The 21,832-nt window shown below is 28.9% G+C and overlaps 2 protein-coding genes and 1 pseudogene across 6 annotated transcripts in view; 1 reads left to right on the forward strand and 2 right to left on the reverse strand.

The window, feature by feature from the left end:
- The window catches only part of LOC149884326 (uncharacterized), a 395,582-nt pseudogene that overhangs the window by 189,996 nt on the left and 183,754 nt on the right, over positions 1-21,832 (forward strand).
- On the reverse strand, positions 6,253-7,336 carry LOC145193287 (uncharacterized). The gene has a single exon (XM_080070736.2). It carries the CDS (start codon positions 7,319-7,321, stop codon positions 6,347-6,349), a length of 975 nt encoding a protein of 324 aa, XP_079926862.2. The 5' UTR covers positions 7,322-7,336; the 3' UTR covers positions 6,253-6,346.
- The window catches only part of LOC145192919 (transmembrane channel-like protein 7), a 17,125-nt gene continuing 5,611 nt past the window's right edge, over positions 10,319-21,832 (reverse strand). For all 5 annotated transcript variants that reach the window (XM_090096863.1, XM_090096862.1, XM_090096865.1 and 2 more), the window contains 16 exons: positions 20,332-20,413; positions 19,999-20,080; positions 19,692-19,867; positions 19,457-19,590; positions 18,119-18,266; positions 17,390-17,542; positions 16,788-16,930; positions 16,463-16,538; positions 16,203-16,306; positions 15,895-15,996; positions 15,594-15,669; positions 15,277-15,416; positions 15,062-15,094; positions 14,618-14,740; positions 14,410-14,488; positions 10,319-10,796 (listed from right to left, as the gene is read on the reverse strand). In XM_090096863.1, coding sequence (XP_089952989.1) covers positions 10,725-10,796; positions 14,410-14,488; positions 14,618-14,740; positions 15,062-15,094; positions 15,277-15,416; positions 15,594-15,669; positions 15,895-15,996; positions 16,203-16,306; positions 16,463-16,538; positions 16,788-16,930; positions 17,390-17,542; positions 18,119-18,266; positions 19,457-19,590; positions 19,692-19,867; positions 19,999-20,080; positions 20,332-20,413 — 1,723 coding nt within the window. In that variant the 3' untranslated portion in view covers positions 10,319-10,724. The remainder of the gene's footprint in view (positions 10,797-14,409; positions 14,489-14,617; positions 14,741-15,061; positions 15,095-15,276; positions 15,417-15,593; positions 15,670-15,894; positions 15,997-16,202; positions 16,307-16,462; positions 16,539-16,787; positions 16,931-17,389; positions 17,543-18,118; positions 18,267-19,456; positions 19,591-19,691; positions 19,868-19,998; positions 20,081-20,331; positions 20,414-21,832) is intronic.

Genomic DNA, 21,832 nt, shown 5'->3' on the forward strand with positions numbered 1-21,832 from the left:
ATATATATATATATATATATATATATATATATATATATATATATATATATATATATATATATATCAAAATTAAAACCCACTTGTAAACAATATTCTTATATAAATAGTTCTTTGTTGATTTATTCCATTTTAAACAAAAAAAACTTGTTTTTTTGTCTTTTTTTTTAAAAAAACTTAAATATTGTATAACTTTTTAACAACTTAAATATCATATATATCAAGTGATAATTAAATAGCTTTATGTATTTAACTCAAATATTGATAAAAATTTATAAAAAAAATATTTTACTCTATTCATGGAGCAAGTTGTGTCTGTATTAGACCTAGTTAAGAACTCCTATGTTTGTTCAGTATTAGGTTAACCAACAAGAGTTAACAACCTAACAGTAACCCTTTACAATATCCATTTAATCAGCCTTTAGCATTAGTTTTGAGTATTTTATTTTCGTTTAAAAAATAGTTCAATGGGAAACAATACATGGTCATTAGCTATGGTCGTTAGCATGATTGATATTTTATTGTTAAAAATCTTCCGCAACCTTTTAATTGATAAAGTGCTAAAATTGGTTGCAATCAATCAAAGTTAATGTCTCGTGAAATTTGATCTTTTTTTCTTTGGTAGACTACTTTGTTTTTCTTCGGCCTAATGGATTTAGACCGAAACGGATTTAACCTTCGACGTGGATTGGTTGATATCTGTTTAACAAGAATATTTTTTGCGTTTGACAGGTTTGAGTCTATTAATCACTCAAATTGCAATGAAATTAAGAACGATTTTCCCTTTTTAAAATTTTAGGAAATATACTCTGATTGATTGTTTCAAACCTCTTTTCACTTTCAAACAAGCAGCACACAAGAACATCCTGGATTTTCTTGTCCCAGAACTAAAAGTAAAAATTGGATTATCAGATTGTAAAAATCTGAAGTTCCAAATTTTTCTTGACGGTTAAAGTCCTTTCTAAAAGATTCAAGTACTTGTAACATTAGAAGGACCTCATATTTATGTGAAAAACTGGCATACGGTTACAATGACGTCAATGGTGGTTTTTCGAACAAGTGGGCTGTTGAGTTTTTTTAAAACCTACTTTTCAGTAAATTTTTTTCTTTTTTTTTTTTGATACCTGTTTTTAGCACGCTGTAAGAATTTACAATTTTTAATCAATAAAAGTTTGGTAAATGATATCTATCATTATTTTATTATTATATTATTATTATTATTATTATTATTATTATTATTATTATTATTATTATTATTATTGTTATTATTATTATTATTATTATTATTATTATTATTATTATTATTATTATTATTATTATTATTATTATTATTATTATTATTATTATTATTATTATTATTATTATTATTATTATTATTATTATTATTATTATTATTATCAGTTTACAGAGTTACATATAAAAAACTTATAGTACAAGAGGAATTTTCATACCAGTGTGAACATGTGCTTTAATAGATACTTAGTTAAAACAACATTAATAGAAGAGTAGGATGGGAATTTTTTTAATAGTGTAATTCTTTATCGTTAAGCACACCGTAATTAGTCTTAAAAAAATCGTATAGCATTCGATACGAGAACACAATCAAACGCCACTCTGCTCAGATAATAATAAATTTGTTCCGGTTTTGTAAAACCCCTTTTATGCAGCTTATTTTAAAAAGTAATGCTGCTGGTTTTTTTAGGCTTTTTTTATTTCATTTCTATTTTTCCTGTTTTGTTTCATTTTGTTTCAGTTGAAATCTAAAATTAAAAAGTGAATTTGACATATTAATGAAGCGTTTGAGCATTTTCAGACCACCGTCATCCTTTTTTATATCTTAATACGAATTATGAACGATTGTCGTTTAACATGAAGAAAACTGGTATCCATTTTAACTTTTAACCCATGTAAACAAGTATAATTTAAAATTGAACAAAATTGTAAAACTTGTCGAAATCATAAAATCCATTTTGTCAGTTTTCTTACTTAAGTCAACACGGTGCAAACGACGTGATTTTTACAGTTGAAGGAATTAAATTAAAAATCCGATGTCGAATGAGACTTAACACAAATTAATCTAAGAAATACTTAAATAAAATACTTAAATAACAAATTATTTCCTAAAAATTTTTAAAATAAAAGAACTTCAAATTAAAGCTGTTTAAAAATGTCTCTTAAGTTTTTTATTATTATTTTTTTACAATAAGGATCGTCAAACCCCAAAAAATGTCTCTTAAGTATGTCAGTTTTTTATTATTTTTTTTTTACAAAAAGGATCTTCAAACTCAAAAAATGATTGATTGCTCGCTCGGCGAGCAATTTTTAAAAACTAAACCTTTTTTATGGTGTTGAGAAAATTGTTTGCTTGGAAAAAATTGAATTACCCTTCATGAGCCAAACTCAACGGCAAAAGATAATCTCACGTGCATAGGAACACGCTCTAAGACCTTTTGGTACACCTTGAGAATTTTTTTTTCTTCTTTTTTTTATCATCAGAAAAAGTTTCCTCATTTCAAAAATATAAAAAGCAACTTTTTTCACTGGGAGCCGAGGGAGAAATCACATTTTTTAGGAGAGCGCTCATGAATTATGTTGCTTAAGATAGGTAATTAGGAGGCAGGGGTATATTTCAATTTCTATTATATTAATACTTGAAAGGAATGTGAATTATTTGCAAAAAATTAAGGCAATTTGATTTAGCACAACCCCGACCTGACCCCTAATTGCTCCCTTTTTAGAACTGCGTTTTCTAAAATCATTATTTTATCTTTGTTTTTTGTTTTCAACAAAAGAAATTAATCAACATCAACCAAAATGTTACTCCACCACCTAGGAAACGTCTACCGACTTAAAAGCTTTCAAAAAATAGTAGTGTGAAACGCCAGATCCTAGTTGAAGTCTTTGAGAATCTTCTAGAAAACTACAATACTGTCAGGCAAATCTGTTCTTTGATTCAGCCTGATTCTATGTCAAATCTCATTTCATGAAATTAGCTAATATTTTGTGTGGGCTCCAGCCATATGTTAGCATGCATCCGTGCAGTTGATGTGAATGGACTCCAAAAATCTATCAAACTGTGCCTTTCTCGCAGACTGGAATCTCACATTAGATATTATCAAGCTTTTAAGAAGTCTGGCAATGACCTCAAAAAAGCTAAGATACTTGGAAATATTGTCCATAAGCCAATCACAAAGTCAATTCATCACAACTTTACCTCTCACTGGCAAAGGTTTAAAAGAGGGGTGACTTATCCTAATTTTAGCAGAAAACCTTAGCTAAAATTAGTGGCCGAAAAATCAGTACTTCTGCCGTTATTTTAGAGAACAAAGATTTTAGAAAAATTTTTTTGTCTCTCAATTTTCTATCAGAGCTTTAAACATGCAGAGTTTCATAAGTCTTTTGAGAAAAAGAGTAAAGTTGAACCAGATTTTTTTTCTCGTAAACAGATATTTGTGCTCTTTAAAATTTCGATGAAAGCATGTTTTAAACAATAAATGTCTTTTTAATTTTTATTTTTATTCAGGAGATTTTAGTGTATTTCGACCAAAAACCAATCAGCGGGAAAAAGTCCTTTGTCTCTTTTTTTAGCTTTAAAAAAGTTTCCGTAACCCCGCTGTCCTCCCTTAAACAACGATTCATCAGTCAATATAGTACTTTCATTCCATTTAGGTGGCATTCTTTGGATAGAATTTTACAGTTTTAACCAATTTTCATTACCTGTGTATAAAGTTTAAAACTCCCCCATTTGCTGGCTGAAACAACTTTTAAAAGTTCGTAATTTTTAAACGAAAGAACTTTTTAAATGCGATTTGAAATCTGTTGATGAATTTTGATCAAATTTAATGAAACACACACAAAAAAAGGGCAAAGTCGATAGTAGAAACCATGCCCTTGAGGAGATTGTTGGATCTTCTCTATTACCACAAAATCAAGGCCAAGTGCATTCGAACTTTAGAAATGCTTGATATTAGATTTACTAATTTTTCTTTAAATATAGATTTAAAAAATTGATTTGATACTGAAATTAATAGAGAGGTGTGTGGTTTTTATTATTTGTTCTTCTGTTTTTTTTTATTAAAAAATAATTAAAGAAAAGCCAGCTTTAACTATTATCAATTAGCAAGAAGCTTTGCTAAATGTTAGTACTTGAAAAATTGTAAAGTTTTTAAAATACTGTAAAAAAAAACATCCCATTCAACGAAAGGAAAAGTTCTGTGTTAGAAAGACTGAGGTTAAGATACCTTTGCTTTTTTTTTTGGATAAATCAAACAAACTTCAATCAATACCACATTCTAGATAAGATTTTGCTGCTTAAAAATTATTTTTTAAAACGATTTTCTAATGAGTTTAAAGCAATTTAGTAAAATAACCTTATTATGATTTCTAAGTAATTGCAATAGAGTTGAGGTTACACAGTTGAGAGTGAGGAATTTGGTTTCAGTATTAAACTAAATGGGAACAACGAGCTGTTAGGAAAATTGTGTAATTGCTGGTTAAGTTCAGCATAAATATATTTTAGGACATTCTTGGGTTTACTGTAAGGCCGGAACGAGTTGTCATCAAGGTTTTAAGTAACATCAAGATAGTTGATACTTTTCATACTGCATTGGATGAAAATACGCAGGCCGTCGTCTTTAAAGATTTGGACGAAATGTTTTAAATCTATTCCATTTGAGGACCACTGGTGTTTTTACATACAGCTAGACCGTCGTCTCGATATAATCCAAAATCAACCTTGTAACAATGGTGCGATAGTTGGAAAAGTTGGAAAATACCAACTAGTTCGCAAACCTCTGCGCCGTCAAAAGCACCCATGCTAATATCAGACAAACCGCTTTTCTTTTTTACCAAATTTGTTCAATATTAACGAGCAAACATTATCTTGCGTGTTTAATAATTTTTTTTTGCTCATTATTAATTGCTTTGTGTTGTTCGGCGAAATTAATTCGTTGTTTAGAAGTTTTTCATTAATTGATGGGTAGAAATCATCGATGTCAAAAATAAAAAAACCTATAAAGGTGTTTTTTCGTAATTCTCTTAAACATATACTCGCTCTAAACCAATGGAAATGCACTCAAAATGTAACATTTTGAGTGCATTTCCATTGGTTTAGAGCGAGTATATGTTTGATATCAGAGTTTATATTTGATGGTATACTTTTACTGATTCTTCCGATTTTATTTTTCGCTGGATTTAATAATTGGACTGTTGGGTTGTTTATAAAGTTCTCTTTGCGGTCTTCCAGAGTTAAAAAAATAGAAAGATGTTTCATTTGATTCAATTATTGAAATCACCACGTGAAACTTTTTAATATTGAAAACTATGAGAACAACACTGAATGATCTAAAGAGGTATGGAAACTAAAAGAAAGAATTTTTACACCTGTTGTTTAATCAAGAGTTGTGAATCGTTGCAAACCGTACAACCCGGCCACAAAAAGTTGCATGCTATGCCTGCATGAAATGTATATGATAATGATTCAACAAGGAAACTTTTTAAACAAAAAGAACAAAATGGGTTTCAAATCCAGGCACAAAAACAAATTTTTTCTCTCGCAACGTGACACTGGTGACTAAGCCTAAACTCTTTCTTTCTATCTTTCTATCTTTATTTCTTTCATTTTTTTTTCTCTTTCTTTCTTGTGACGTCAGAGTACACACCACCGTAGTTTTGTAATTTTGTAACGACTTTATTATCTTTATTTAATGTTTCAATTATTATCATTATTATAATTATTATAACTAATATCATTATTATAATTGTTATTATTATTATTATTAATATTTTTGATGTTATTATTTTTATTATTATTATTATTAATATTTTTATTATTATTATTATTATTATCATCATTATTATTTTTATTATTATTATTATTATTATCATCATTATTATTATTATTATTATTATTATTATTATTATTATTATTATTATTATTATTATTTTTATTATTATTATTATTATTATCATCATCATTATTATTATTATTATTATTATTATTATTATTATTATTATTATTATTATTATTATTATTATTATTATTATTATTATTATTATTATTATTATTATTATTATTATTATTATTATTATTATTATTATTATTATTATTATTATTATTATTATTATTATTATTATTATTATTATTATTATTATTATTATTATTATTATTATTATTATTATTATTATTATTATTATGCAGAGATGCAGTTCACTGTAGGGAGCAAATAGAAATTTTAGTCCCATCCCTCCATGTTACTTTTGAGATCATAATGAAAAATCAGAGATTATTTATTGTATCAATAATGACTTTTTTAAGCAGGGTGGCTCTATCCTCCATCAAATCTAAAAGTTAGCAAACAACGAGAGATTTAACAATTTTCTGTACGTAATTTTTCAAAAAGTCTAAACTTGGCCTTGAATTCTTACCGTAATTCAGTTTTACGGGATGTACAAAGTGTAACTCAGGTCTATAGTATTTTAAAACAATCTCACTTTTGGTCACAGGATCCGAACCCACTTTTCCCGGCATGTAAATCCCCTTTAAAAAAATCATGTCGGTAGTAAGCATTCTTATTATTGTTGATACTGCAATTTCTAGAAACACTTTTTCTTCTTTAAATATCTTCGAAAGTTCGGAGAAAGATTTTGCCAATTTCTTCGGAATGTAGTAGATATCAGACCTTCCACCGTAGCATATATTCTTGCCAGAAACGTGTTTACGCAAATCGCTATTGTTAATATTGTTGTTCGTATTATTTTTGCTCAAGTTTTTTATAAGGTTTTCAAATTTGTCGAAAGAACGCAATCTTTTTAGAGCTTTGAAGCAATTATTCACGCCCCATCGACTTTCCCACCAGTACCATTGTAGTGGATTCGTGTAGTTACCAATCGTTATTGGTGCTTTTGGACCGTCCCATATTTTTAACGGATTTAAATTCTTCAAGTTCCAAAAGTTTAGAAATACGTCATCGCTCATCACTAAATATCCACTATAATTATTATGAATACGCATTGCACGTGCAGCGCACTCGTCATAACTAAAATATCCTTTTGATGTTAAGCTTTTCATTACCCACGAATACGATGTTGAATTTTCTGGTCCGCAAAATATGATATTCGGGAAAGCTTTTCCATACACGTCTAATAAAAGCGAAGTATGTTCATAGTGTGGAAAGTTGAATACGATTATAAGAAGAATGTTCTTAAAATGATCTCTAAAACATGCTTGATTAAATAAGTCTGCTGGCTTGTAAATAAATAAGATATAGAAAAAACCTAAAAAAGTTACTAAAAGAAAAACGAGTTTTTTGTACAGTTTTTGCATAACGCAGATCAAAAGAATTCAGTTAATTTGAAATTGTATATGGCTCATTGAACACGAATGATTAAACACTAAAAAGCAGCAAAATGAGCGAGTTAAAATACCGTGCAATATTGGGCGAGCCAAATGAGCTAGGTTTTTATAACGTAGGGTAGAGTATACACGTTATTCAGATGGGCTGATAAACGTCCTAAAACTCTTTAAAAAACAAAGACGTTTTAATAGACGCTTCGAGAACTCCAAACCCATCCAATTTTTCTAAATTTTTTAAATCTTTTTTGAATATCACATTTTGTTAGGAGAGGCAAATTTAGGATCGGACCAAGGACTACTATACGGCTAGTAGTTCTTGGCAAGGACTACTATCCGTATAGTAGTCCTTGGATCGGGCAAATATTGTTGATAACAATACTTAAGTACCTTTTTGCTTGAGCATGAGAAAATTACTAAATAAAGGCAGCAAGAATTATTTTATTTGAATTAATTTTTGCAGTACTCAAACCCCTGAAGTTTTTTTTTTCCAAAAATTTTTACTTTTTCCTTACGAAAAATCACAGTTGTCCGTTTTATCAATTTTTCGCGTTTGTGTCTATTTCATTATACTGGTGGTTAAGCACCATTATGAGATGAAAAGGACGCAAATATCAAAAGTAATAAGCATTGTCAGAAGTAATAGGTAATTACCTATTACTTTTGACAATATACAAGCGAAAAACCAGCGTTGTCAGAGACTATCGAGGTGTTTAAAAATAGACAATATTAAAGCAAAATTCGCTGCCCAATGTTTGCAGGGGATGACATAGCTGTCCAAGTTACTTCTGTATAAACCGGTCAAAATCTAGGGAAAAGTCATGTGACCAGCTAGAAACATTCCAATTTTGTTGTGGATAAGCCAGATTTCACAGAAAAGCCGAAGAAAAAACAGGTTCATAGTTGAAATAGAGAGTTTTCCTTAGATGAATTATTGAGAAGTAATGTTATAGGGCTACTATATAACTGTAAAATGCTAAAGTATTCTTTGGTTACTACCAAAGATGAAAGGGAAATGACGATTTCCCATTTCAATTCGTTGAAAAAGAAAAATGGAGAGAGTGCTTATCTTGCCTCCATCATTTCTATTCATCAAGTTCGGGTGCAATCAGTCATACCAGGTTGATGGCTAAGGCCATCTATTATCTGAAGATATTCCTATTCTACGGATTATTCAAACTGAGTGATGAAGAACACAATGTCTTAGAAGCTGTCTGTATTTTTCTCGATAGAGCGTATTGCAAATCTTAGTTCAATGCCCACAAAGCGCATTCAGTTCCCAAGCAACAACTTGACCTCTTCGGTTGTTTGTTGGGCTACGAGGAGATTAACAAGGATATTTATGTGAGAGCTTAGAGGAAATTCTTAAACCATTTGTGTTATTTCAATGCAGAGTTATTAGCTCTCATGTTCTTTGATCCCTCAATTTCAGACGAAAAAAAATTGGAAATGGCGAACAAAGTCCGAACTCGAACTAAAACGAGACAAAAAGTTCAAAAATTGTAAACTCTAAATTTTGAAGACACCAGTTGGAAGATTTGGCTGATGCAGAGTTATCTGGTTTAGTTACCAAGGGGATCATGAAGTTCTTTAAAAGTTTTCAGATTAATTCAGAATTGCTCAGAGAACCCCCCAGTAGCTGGCGTGAAAATATAAATTATAATGAAGGGTAGGGCATTGTGAAGTCACTAAAGATCGTTAATGATGTAACAGAACGAGAAATGAAATTGATTACAGACTTTAATAACAGACCTATGAAAACCAGAAACCAGAAACAAAAATGAAATCAAAAAAATCCTAAAAATATTATGTGCTTTTCAGTTCTTTAGTAATCGAAAGCAGGAAAAATTAACGCATAAATTAACGCATGTCCAAAATGGTAGTCTTGGTTATAAATGAATAAATTGAACACGTGTTCTGGCTCAGTAACATAAGGTCTATAACTATATATTACGGGTTGAGTCAATTTTCATAAAAAATGCATTAAATTAAAAATGTATGAAATAAAAAGATACTTAAAAGAATTTAAACACAAAATTCCATTTTTCTCAAATTTAGAAAAAGTGAACAACTGTTGGTCTTCCTCTGTTGTCTGCAATTGAAATACTATGGTTATTTTTCATGGAAATTTTTTGTTAAGGGTTGGATTTGATAAAATAATTTTAATTGATAAAATGCAAATCATACTAAACATTTTTTACGTATTCAGAATGGATTTGACCATTTCAATGACAGTAAAATCGTTTTCCTCTTTTGAACGTTGTTCGAAATTCCCAACCTTTCATCAAAACTTTAAACACTTGTCAATTTGTCAACACACTAACATTGTGAGCTATTTAGAAAGCAATTTTTTTACTCAGAAACAAGAATTTTATTACACCATTTAACTTCAATGAGCAAGAATCGCAGTTTTTTTTCAATATCATTTACTATCTTAATCAAATGGCTCCTTTTTGTTGTTCCGAATTTATCAGCTGTTTAAACAAGACTTTAGCTCATGAACTCCTTGTGCGTGACTTGTTTGGAAATACGATGTTTCAGGAAGTCATTTATTATGCAAATAGAAAGATTACCTCATCCATTTATTTAGCGCTTTTATTTGTAAAAACGGCCTAACAAGTACTGCTTTCGAATAAAAAAACACTAGAAAGTTATTAAAAGAAGTTGCGTATCTTTGATCTGATCTTCAGTCATAAGTTGTTTGATTTTATCAATTATCATTTCAAACCATTGCACGAGAACTTAAAACTATTGTACGAGAAGTTAATGATTTCATATGAGAAGACAGCAATGCGTTGGTAATGACAACCTGACTGTTTACACAATTTGTGGAAAACAAACTAAACGTCCAAGTAAACGATTGTTTTACTCAACGGGTCTGTAAATTGAAAACTCCACTGATTCCCTAGAAAAGGACTGAATAACGTTTTGTGAAGATTTGAAGAACAAACAAAGAATGAAATACAAGACTTCGTTCAACAGGTTTATTATGTTAACTAAACACTTTGTGAAGTTTACAAAAAGCTATAAAATTTTTTATAAATATACAAAAATAAATTAACGTTTAAGATTGAAAAAGCAATTAAAAATATAAAAATTTTAGAAAAAAACTTGATTTTAAATACAAGTGTAAGTCAATTATACTTTAGCGCGCGTTACACTTTAAACGTCAGGTTTTCAGCTTCTCAAAGAATGAAGTGAACAATTTCGCTTATGTAAATCACCCCATTAATCGTAATTAAATAAAAACGCGTTTTTTAAGTATACACTATTTCGGACCTAGAATACCAAATCGATCCAAGTACATCTCGAATTTCATGCACGATGATGTAAATCCAACACAACCCCCGTCTTAATAAGTTCGATTAAGAAACATTCAATCAAAGTGGGCGTTTTCTTTCAAAATATGACGCAGTTTGATCATAAGATATTGTTTATCCTGGCCGGCCTAGATTTAAATGGAAAAAAAAAAATCAAAAGCATATCTTTTCTTTAAAGCCTGAAGTGTTGCTTTTAAAAAAGGTGTTTAGATTGAAGTTATCAAGTAGAGCAGTTTACTAAAAATTAAAATCCTTAACATACGAATTATGTGAATCAAGTGAAGTTTAATTTTTGATGGTACAAGGTTGTTACAAGTTAGCAGGTTAAATCTCTTACGAAGAGCTCACATATGACCCGAGAAGGCTGTAACCCCAACTTGATGTTCTGGAGAAACCCTCTGGAGGGAGTGATATATACACACCCCTGATATCAAAAATGCAAAAATTAAAATCAAACTATTTTGTCTGAGAAAAAAAATCAATTTTTAAAATTCTCAGGTTTTAACACATATTGTTTGAATGATAGCTTCATATACTTTGCATTTATTACAATATAAGTAATTCTTCCTATTCAATAATGAAATTTTACCTTTGATTTGATAATAGAAATATGACTTATGAAGTTTTTTGTCTGCAAAAAAAATTTTTTTTAAATTCACATTTAATTACACAAATTGAATAACTTCTTACTTTTGCATTTTTATAGCATAAGTAGTTTCCATCAAATCTTTCAAATAGAACTTTAATTTATATCAACCATAAGTATTTTTGTGGTAGTGATTAGTAGAATTTTCAAAATTGTTTTTTTTTAATTTCTGGGAAACTGCTGTTGCTCATTTAGTTTGCACATCAAGTGACAACAAAACTCACGAGTTTGAAAATGCCAAATACAATAAAATCACATGAAGACTGCAGGAAGACTGTGTGTATGCTTTGTATGAAAAAGTGTGCTCGCAGTCTTAAACCATTTCTGATTAAAATAATCAAAGAGTATTATTCATGTCAAATTAACTTTCATGATGCAAGAGTGCCTGAAGGCATTTGTGACAGTTGCAGAACTTGTCTTCAAAGAAAGCACAATAGAGGGAATATCAGTCTTCCAACTATTTCTCAGTTTTCCATAAAAGTCATTCACCCCACTACAAGGTGTCAGATTTGTGATTGCCTGATCTGCAAAATTGGCCATACAAAGCTGAATGAAAAACCCCCTTGGAAACTTTGAACACTTCTCAATCTGCAAAAGTTGAAAGACGATGCTCATTTTGCTTGACAGTAATTGGAAAATGATTGATATACAATTGCACTGAATATACCTTCAGAGAAAACATGATCCAACTTGCTTCAGCAGACCCCACAGTAGGTGAATAAATTGCATCTTCAGTTATCACTTCTAAAGATGCTTCACCACATGGCACTATCTGAGTCACACAGGCAAAAGGTGAAGACCTCTTCCTCTTACACAAGGTAATGTTTTAAGCTTACATTACTCTGAAACATTTTATAAGATGGACTTGAGAAAAATAGAAAACATTTTATTTTTGCTTCAATACAAGTTATTTGTTTTAAGAATGGAAGTAAAAGAATTATTTATCATTTATTACTTCAAACTCTTAGTTTTAGAAAGTACAAATAATATCTTAAATATAACCACTATTTATTACAAAAATACTTTAACGTAATTCTAGGTCCTTCTTGCTCAAAAACCCTTTTTGGTAGTAAGCCAAAGCTGAGAGCAGAGGATTTAGTACAATTTCAGTCAAACACAGGGTTGTCTAATTCAGGCATTAAAAAACTTGCCACTCTGAATCAAGTTACAAAATCACCAATTGTTGAACCATGGTGATTTTTGGGCATTCAAGAGCTCAACACAAATAGTCTCATTCCATGCCCACCCAGCAAAAAGACCTTGACTTGCCAAACTACAACAGACAGTAGTGTAAAACAACAGCTTCTTGTTACAGTTGGTGAAGATGTACCAGAAAATTATGTTATTGTCAAGAATCTTTTGACCTTGATCTGTCCTGAAAACGTTCCATTTGCTGTGTCATGTGCCTTGAAATTGGCAAACATTCTCTGTGGTTTGCAGTCACATGTAAGTAGTCACCCATGTACATGGTGTGACACTGACTTGCAAAATTTGGAAAATTGTGGAAACTTTTATACATTTGAATCACTTCGAAATTGCTTTGAAGGTTTCAAAGCTGCTGGAAAAGACGTGAAAAAAGCGAAAGATTTCAAAAATGTACTTCATGAGCCTCTTATCTCTAATTCAAATAGCGAACTTGTGCTTGACTTGATTCCACCCATGGAACTACATCTTCTTCTGGGTGTGGTAAACCTCCTCTACAAAGCATTGAAAGGCAGGTGGTCAAAAGCAGAAGAATGGCCTACTGCACTTCACATTAAAATCCAGTTTTTTCATGGAGGTCACTTTGCAGGAAATGACTGCCACAAACTACTGAAAAACAATGACGTGCTTCAAAGGCTTGCTGAACAGAATTGTGCTTTCCAAACTTTTGGCATCATTGACACACTAAAAAAATTCGGAAAAGTTGTTTCTTCCTGTTTTGGAACATCTCTTGATGAGAACTATGCCAAAAGAATTACTGAATTTAAGAGATCATTTACAGGCTTAAAAAGGGTAAGTGTGACTCCCAAAGTTAATACTGTGTTCTATCATATTGCACAGTTCATTGAAAAACGAAAAGAGTCTCTTGGTAAGTTCAATGAACAAGCAACCGAATCTCTGCATCACAGCTTTCATTCTCACTGGGAGTGATACAAAAGAGCAAACAGCCACCCTGAATATGGAAAAAAGCTACAACTCTGTGTTGTGGACTATAACAGTAAACATTTGTAAATTGCAATAGAAATAGCAGAATTATGCAATATAAAGTTTATGTTCATTTGTGTTTGTCATTGATCTTTATTAGAAAGATGCATTTTCAAGCTAGTGAGTTTTGTTGTCACTTGATGTGCAAACTAAATGAGCAACAGCAGTTTCCCAGAAATTAAAAAAAAACACAATTTTGAAAATTCTACTAATCACTACCACAAAAATACTTATGGTTGATATAAATTAAAGTTCTATTTGAAAGATTTGATGGAAACTACTTATGCTATAAAAATGCAAAAGTAAGAAGTTATTCAATTTGTGTAATTAAATGTGAATTTAAAAAAAATTTTTTTTGCAGACAAAAAACTTCATAAGTCATATTACTATTATTGAATCAAAATTAAAATTTCATAATTGAATAGAAAGAATTACTTATACTGTAATAAATGCAAAGTATATGAAGCTATCATTTAAACAATATGTGTTAAAAACTGAGAATTTTAAAAATTGATTTTTTTTCTCGGACAAAATAGTTTGATTTTAATTTTTGCATTTTTGATATCAGGGGTGTGTATATATCACTCCCTCCAGAGGGTTTCTCCAGAACATCAAGTTGGGGTTAGCCTTCTCGGGCCATATGTGACCTGTAAGAGCCCAGCTTGTAGAAAACATATTTGTTTTTTTATTGAAAGATAAAACATTTAAAGACGAGTTCATTTTTAGAAATAATTTTAGTATTATCAAAATACCATTATAAGGTTAAAAAATGTGGATAATGTTAAATATAGTAATAATGATAAAAATATTTTTAACTCACAGTTATCTGTTACATGTCAGTAAGCTTATAGTGAGCTTATTACTGTCTTTAAATAAAAGTAATACTTATTCAAAGAAGTAAACCTTACCAAATGAATTTGTTTTTCCATGAGTTTAATTTTCTTTTCACAGGAGAGTTTTTTCATGCGGAAATAGTAGGCAACTAAGCTAAAGAGAGGAACTGATTATTTCAAAACCTGAAAAAAAAACCACCTGTTATATTTGACAGAATAGCATTGTCTAATTTAAAAGATCATAAAGTAATTGACTACGTATTAAAAAAAAAAAATCACATACAACATTAGAAAGGCAATCGTCGCAATAACAGCAGCTGATGAAACTCCTTGAACAATATTTTTTAAAATGCCAGGTAACTTTGCAACAATGTTACTCACAACTTTGTAAATACTAGATTGACCTCTAAAATTGACAAGTGTGCATAACTAATCTTACATTTTATATAATATGGAAAAACATGTTAGGCATACCTCATAAGAATAAATATTTTTTACATCCAAGACTTACAAATTATTTTAAGAGATATAAAGTCTTTCTCTAATTTATTTTTTGTTTTTACTTTAACAAACTGTTGCCATTTTAACATATCAAATGCATTTTTAACTAGTTTAAAGCATTTTTAAGATGCTAATGCATTTCTACCATTAAAATCTTTAAAGAGCAGAAATTTGCCCAATCAAACAAGACTTAAAAAAAACATTCAAGAAAGTGAAAATCACATACCTGAAAGGCCCACAGCGTGTTGATGGTTTTAATCTATAGAGTTAAAAAATAAATATTACTTCTGTGGTAGTTATGGTACAAATATAAATACAGGATGGTTTTGATTGACAGATCTCAATTATCTTGTATAGCAAAAAAAATTCCTGTTAGAAAAAAAAAAAACAAGAAACCTTCTAAAAACAAAAATTTCTTTAACAACAAAAAAATAAACTTACTTATCTTCGTTCATAATAATGTAACCAGTAACTACAAGTGAAAATATCAGCATGAAGGACAACAGCACCAAAAACACTAAATTCATTTTTTTTGCTTTAAAAGGACGCATGGTAGGTCGACAATTAAGCACAATGCTAAACTAAACATAGTAATAAATATAATTTTGATTTTTCTTTAACATTTTCTTTTAAAAAAAAAACCTAAAGCCACATTTTAACAACAGCAACTCCTCTTTTTACACTAACAAAATTAAGCCTCCCTCTTCCACTTAAAGTTTACAACATTTGTTAACAGGTTTTTTATAGACTTTTTGTACCTTTTTTGCATAGAATGTTATAAAAAGCTTGAGAACGTGAATGACAGGCAAAAGAGGACAATAGAATGTACCAAGCCTAAAATATACATTATACTTTAGTTATAAATTGTTAACTTTGTTATTTAATTACCACAACACCTATAAAAAAACATAAACAACAAACCAAATTTAATTATAACTGGTTGTATAATTATAACATCAGTAAAATGCATCCAAAAAGAATCACTATAAAGTTTTTTTTTTATTCAAATCAAAAATTGATTTGAATTGCTTTGAATATTATTTTGCATAAAGAACTCACCAACATAAACCTTGGCCATATATAAGGTCCAAAACATTTCTTGATATATCAAAACCAGGTCGACCTATTACCTTGAAGATCTTAATGTATGTGGCCATAGCACTAGAAAAGAAAAAAAAAAACATCTCTTTTTTGCAGCCTGTTAAAAATTCAATTGCAAATACTTATATTAGACACATTAATTTTGGACATTTTTTCACCAAGCAAACTTTTTCAAAGAATTTGTTTTTTTAAATGATAAAAACTTAAAAAAAAACTTGTTTTCACAAAGAGAAACTTTTTCATTTTGAGAAATTTCTACCACTTACTTTCTAATGAATTCACCAAATAAAATGGAAATCAAAAGTGAAATAAAGTCAACAATAACAAGCTTGTAAAAAGCTTGCCCAGCAAAGGTTTCCCAGCAGAAATCCTAGAGAAAAAAAATTAGCTTTTAAAATGTTTAACCAGAGCAAGAGTCTTGGTCACTTTGCCAAAACAATTATAGCGAGAAGTTCACAGCTGCAACCTCCTGTTATAAGATAAGAAAAATTGATAACAAACATTTTAACTTTAGAAAATGACATACTCTTGGAAAAATTGACAATTTCTTGTGAAGTGCAATGACATAAGCAATTAAGCTTGCTAATTTCAACACAGTTGTTCTAAAATCATTGATGGAATAATATAAAACTTAATGCAAAATGTGTTAACTGTAAAAAAAAAAAAAAAATAAAAAAAAATAAATTTCTTGTTAATCAATATTTCTTAGTTACTTTGTTACAATCTCCATTTGTAAAAATTTTTCTCATTATCTTCTAAATGCTTACAATTAAAGTGTTGGATAATTCTTTAACATATATAAAGAAATATAATGGCCTTATGTGTTATTCAAAACAGCCACCAAATAATACCTCAGAAGAGTTATCTGTAATTCATTTTCAGCAAACTGATAGCTTTCAATAGATGCAATAAGACGAAATGCTAATGGCATAATAAGATTGATAGAAGAAATTGTAATTGCTGGAAGCATGGCAGTGATTGTTGATTGATTTCCCTTTTAAAAAAGATCAGAATTGTAATTTCTAGCATTAATTATATATTGTAAAAGCACCACAACTACTTTTTGGAAAACTAAAACAACTAGTAAAGTTGTTTAAGCGTTTCAAGGAGTAGTAAATAGTAGCAAATTGTACATTCCAGAAGAAGGCATAAAAACTTATTAAACGCTATAAATTTCTAATAGCTTTAATTTACTAATACAATATACAAAAGACAGAACTTGATCTGTCTTACAAAGATACAGAACTGTGAAATTAAAGAAAATCCAAACAGAAAAAACCTATAACAAAAATATACTAATGCTATATGAGTACACAAATGCAAGCTATAAAAATACATTCATGTGTTTCATGCTATGTTGCTTATAGCTTGCTTTTAGAATATTCAAGCAATGAATATTCTAAAAGCAAGCTATAAGCAACATAGCATGAGAACAAAAAATATAAATACTTACCACTTTTTCTAAATCAGAAACAAAAATAATCAAATATATCGAGCCAGCTTTAAATGCAAGTGCAATAACATTTGTAATTGAACGAATAAAAATTAAGTAGCACCATTGGTTGCAAGACATATTTACAAAATCTCTTTCTGAACCCAAAGTTTCCTGCATTAAAAAAAATATATTTTTTTTTAGTTTTTGGGCTGAAAAAAGCATAAAGTAAATATTTTTGTTCTTTTATAACATTTAGTATTCAATAAAAAAAAATGCTTAATTACATTTTTACTTTCCTGTAACTAAACTTTTCTAACTTTTTTTCAGAAAAACTTCTTAAAGAACAAGAAATAAAAAAGAGATGCTAAGAGATAATAAAAATATAAACTTGATTAACATAAAAAGTTATACTTTAAGTTAAAACTCTTAAACAAAAACACTTTATACAGTCAGAAAAAAAAATTCCAGAAAAAGTTTGATAGTTTTCTGATACATTGCAATACTCAAATCATCAACAATTGTTACTGGTAGTGCAATTTTGTACACTATCATAAAATTGTTGATTTAAGATAGCGCATCCTGCTAACTGCATAATCTAAATGTGGAAATTTAAGTTAATATGTGAGAAGCTTTATATTAAAATGGAAGAAATTTTAAATTAAACTTTATTCTTTAGGTTTAAGCTAAAAGGTGTGCTCCCTTTCAAGTAACCATGTAACAGCTATTGCTAAAACTTAAAAATTTTACCAGTAAGTCCTGGGCAATACTTTGAGACTTTATCTTAGCTGCTGGAAGGTTGGTTATGGTAAAATCCCATGAGCAAAATACTTTTGAGGAGAAGAAATCTGCCTTCTCTCCACTGAATATATAGTTTTGATTATATGATTTTGCCATGCTAAAAAATGACAAAAATGTTTGAACTAAATGTTTAAAAAACCCTAATTCTAAATCAATACACATCATATAAAAACTTATAGCATATATTCAGTGCTGGATTTAGATAAAGAGAAGCCCTAGGCTATTTTACTTGTGAGGCCTTTCCAACTCCCATTTTAACTTTTTAAATTCACATAAAACATTTTAATAATTGACGTGATATTTTATTTATATTAAAATTATTTCTGTTTTCTGTAATAAATTTACAGAACAATTAAATTGTCTTTGTAAAAAAATGTGGTAAGGATATTTAATGAAAAAATGAAAAAGTATAAATATAATAATTTTTAATCTCAATATCGTTACAATCTGCCAATAGTAAGAACAATTAATGAAACACAACATTTAAAAAGAGATAAAAACTAATTGATAAAAGTCATTTGACCACAAAAAGAAAAAATGCTGTTAAAAATAATATATCTTTTCATCAAATTAAATAAATTTAGTCATTACATTAAACCAAACTTAATTCAAACAAATTAAATAGATTATCATCATACTTCATTTTAATGAAGCTGAGCTGTGTTCAAACAAATTCCTAATAAAAAAATCCTAATTAAAAAATGCATAAAAGTATATCTTAGAGTTGTTAAAAATTGATTCAACCCATTTAAGGTTAAATATAGATTTAGAACAGAAAAAAAAAGTAGATCTTTTTACATAAAGATCTTCTATAAGTTCATTAGAATTTATTTTTTTGATATTTAATAGACTTAATGAAGACAACCTCTTCTGGTTCATTGTATTTTTCAGATTTAGGGTAAAATTTAACTATTATTTTCTTACAACTCTGATGACATTCCCTCAAAATCAGTAATTCCCTCTAGGTTGTGAGCCCAAAGGCTAAAGCCTATTTAGCCTATTGAATCCAGCCCTGAATATATTGCAGTGGAGAAATTGAGAGGAACAATACAAACAGATTGAGAATCATTATAATACAGACAGATTGAAAAAAAAGGTATATGACCTTTTTTTCTCAATCTGTCTGTATACAGATACAACTATAATAAGTTTTGTTTAAACAACCATTTATTTTTTACAGAAGATACCCTTTTTAAAAATAGTATAATTAGAAAATGATTTAGAAACTTGATGAAGCTATTTTATGTATACAGGATATTATGGAATATAATACATAATTGAACCAACCTGATTGCCATAATAACAATAACAATGAAAATATATCCACCTCCAACAATCAAATATGCGTACTGTAGTTCATAACTTTTTACTGGTTTATTAGTGTAAGTGCCATAAAACAATTCAGAATTTGTGAACCATCCCTACAAAATAAAGCATTCTTTAAAAACACAAAATTCAATTTCAAAATTTGATTTTATATAGGCTTCTATTGAATTCTAAAAAACTTTACAAAGAAACTCACCTCTCCAGTGAGAAGTTCTAATCCCGTAAAACTAACATTATTAGTTTTTGTACTTTGTAAAGAGATTATTTGGGGAACAAACAAAAATGAAACAAGAATGCAGCTAACCAACAAGTTTAACAGAAGTAACCAACGCAGCAATACAAAATATGATAAAACACCTGTTCCAAACATACCTGCAAAAAAAATAACAATAAAAATAACAAGAAATACTATACTTTATTATCAAATTTATCTCTAATTATAGATATGAAATATAAGCAAAAAATAATTTATAAAATTCTAATGACAAAAGTTTAATTCTTACCTTCAACTTCTTTCATGTGGCCCCTCCAAATTTTAAAAAAAGAGAAAAAACTTGCAACAGACTGTTTAAAATGAAACCATTTCTAAAAACAAGAAAATAAAATCACTAATAAGTAACTAATGGTAGCTGTAATAATAATCTAGCTTTTCTGATCTTCCAGTAGTTCTGTTACAGTAGTAAACTCTTATTTGTAGCCTTACTTAACCAAATTTCTTAAAATTTATCAAGCAAGTATAATAAAACTGTTATACTTTGAGTACCATTTCATAATAATAATGCCGCTTATTTTAATAAAGACAAAATGTACAAGAAAATTTCTTTTTAGTAACACACCATTGCAATTTCCAGCTTAAAATGTTGCCATCTGCCAAGAGATGCTGAATGATATTGAACTGCAGTTGAATGTTGCCTTATTCTAAAAATAAAAAAAAACATCATAAACAAAACTACTGAATATTGGTTACTTTATGTAATGCAAAACGTTATTTAGCTGAGATCTGTTGTCAGTTTTGGTTAAAAGCCTTTTTTAAGAAAAGTAAATTTAAAATACCAAGATTCTTCAAGGTTCAACTACTTAACTCTAGATTAGTTTGACATCATGCATTTATGCTTAAAAAAATTTCTGGAGTGTTTTTTCTTTACTAAATTTGTTTAAATTAGGGTTTGATTGAACAAACATTACAACACAAACAGTGTCTTAAAAATCAGTATTGTATACTTTCAGAGAGAGACTTTTACAGGTAGATGAGATTTATTCTAAAAGTAAGATTGCTCTGTAAATTTAATCAAATTTCAATCCAAAGATATTGTATTAAAGGAATAAAAATATCTAAACCAAAATAGGACTTTCATTAAATATTTCTTAAAAGATGATGGCCTCCATGTGGTCATAATTCCTTTAGACTAAAAAAAACCAAATATATTTACCATCAATCAAGATTTGTGCTATGCTATAAGACATGGGTATCACTAACGGAAAAATAAAAAAGAACAAATAAACAAGAAAAAAATATATGCATACACATGTGTTAAGCATAACTCTTCAAATAGCAATAAGTTATTGCTTAAAAAATTATTGCTTTTGTACTTTAATGCAATTATAAAACTATTGATTTCAAAATAAAGTTTTCAATATTTTCATATTCAGTTCACATTTTTGGGTTTCTACATTAGGGTGCTTAAATTATTTTTTTTTTTAAGATTCATTTCTCTAAACCGTTGCTCTTATTCCATGATCTTATGGTAATTTGAGCTGACATTTTCTAATTAATCAGACACTTTAAAAATTTTTATAAGCTGCAAGATATTAGACAGTAGTAGAGAAGATAAAAGATAATATATAATCACGGATAATTACGGGGGCGAATAGATACTCTCGCCCTCATGATAATCTGTGATAATATATTATTAGTATAAATTTCTAGGGGGGCCACTGCCCCTGTTGCCCCCGTGAACTCGGCGCCTATGCTTCAAAGTTTTTAAGATTCATTTCTCTAAACCGTTGCTCTTATTCCATGATCTTATGGTAATTTGAGCTGACATTTTCTAATTAATCAGACACTTTAAAAATTTTTATAAGCTGCAAGATATTAGACAGTAGCAGAGAAGATAAAAGAAACTATCAAATTGTAGCATCCCTTAAACATGAACTAGATTGAATTTTTAAATTGTCTTTCTATGAAATAGGACAATTTGAAATGAAATATTTGTGAAATTTTTAAGAGTAGGGGAACATTTCTTCAAAGTGCTATAAGAAAAATTTTGAACTCAAATACTAAGAACTGAAAAATTATTTATTATTAGATTTTTACTAAGCAAAACTATATATACACAA

This window comes from Hydra viridissima, unplaced genomic scaffold, assembly GCF_058129835.1.
Source record: "Hydra viridissima isolate aposymbiotic clone 2 unplaced genomic scaffold, HvirCarnegie_v1 scaffold_9, whole genome shotgun sequence".
NCBI lineage: Eukaryota > Metazoa > Cnidaria > Hydrozoa > Anthoathecata > Hydridae > Hydra > Hydra viridissima.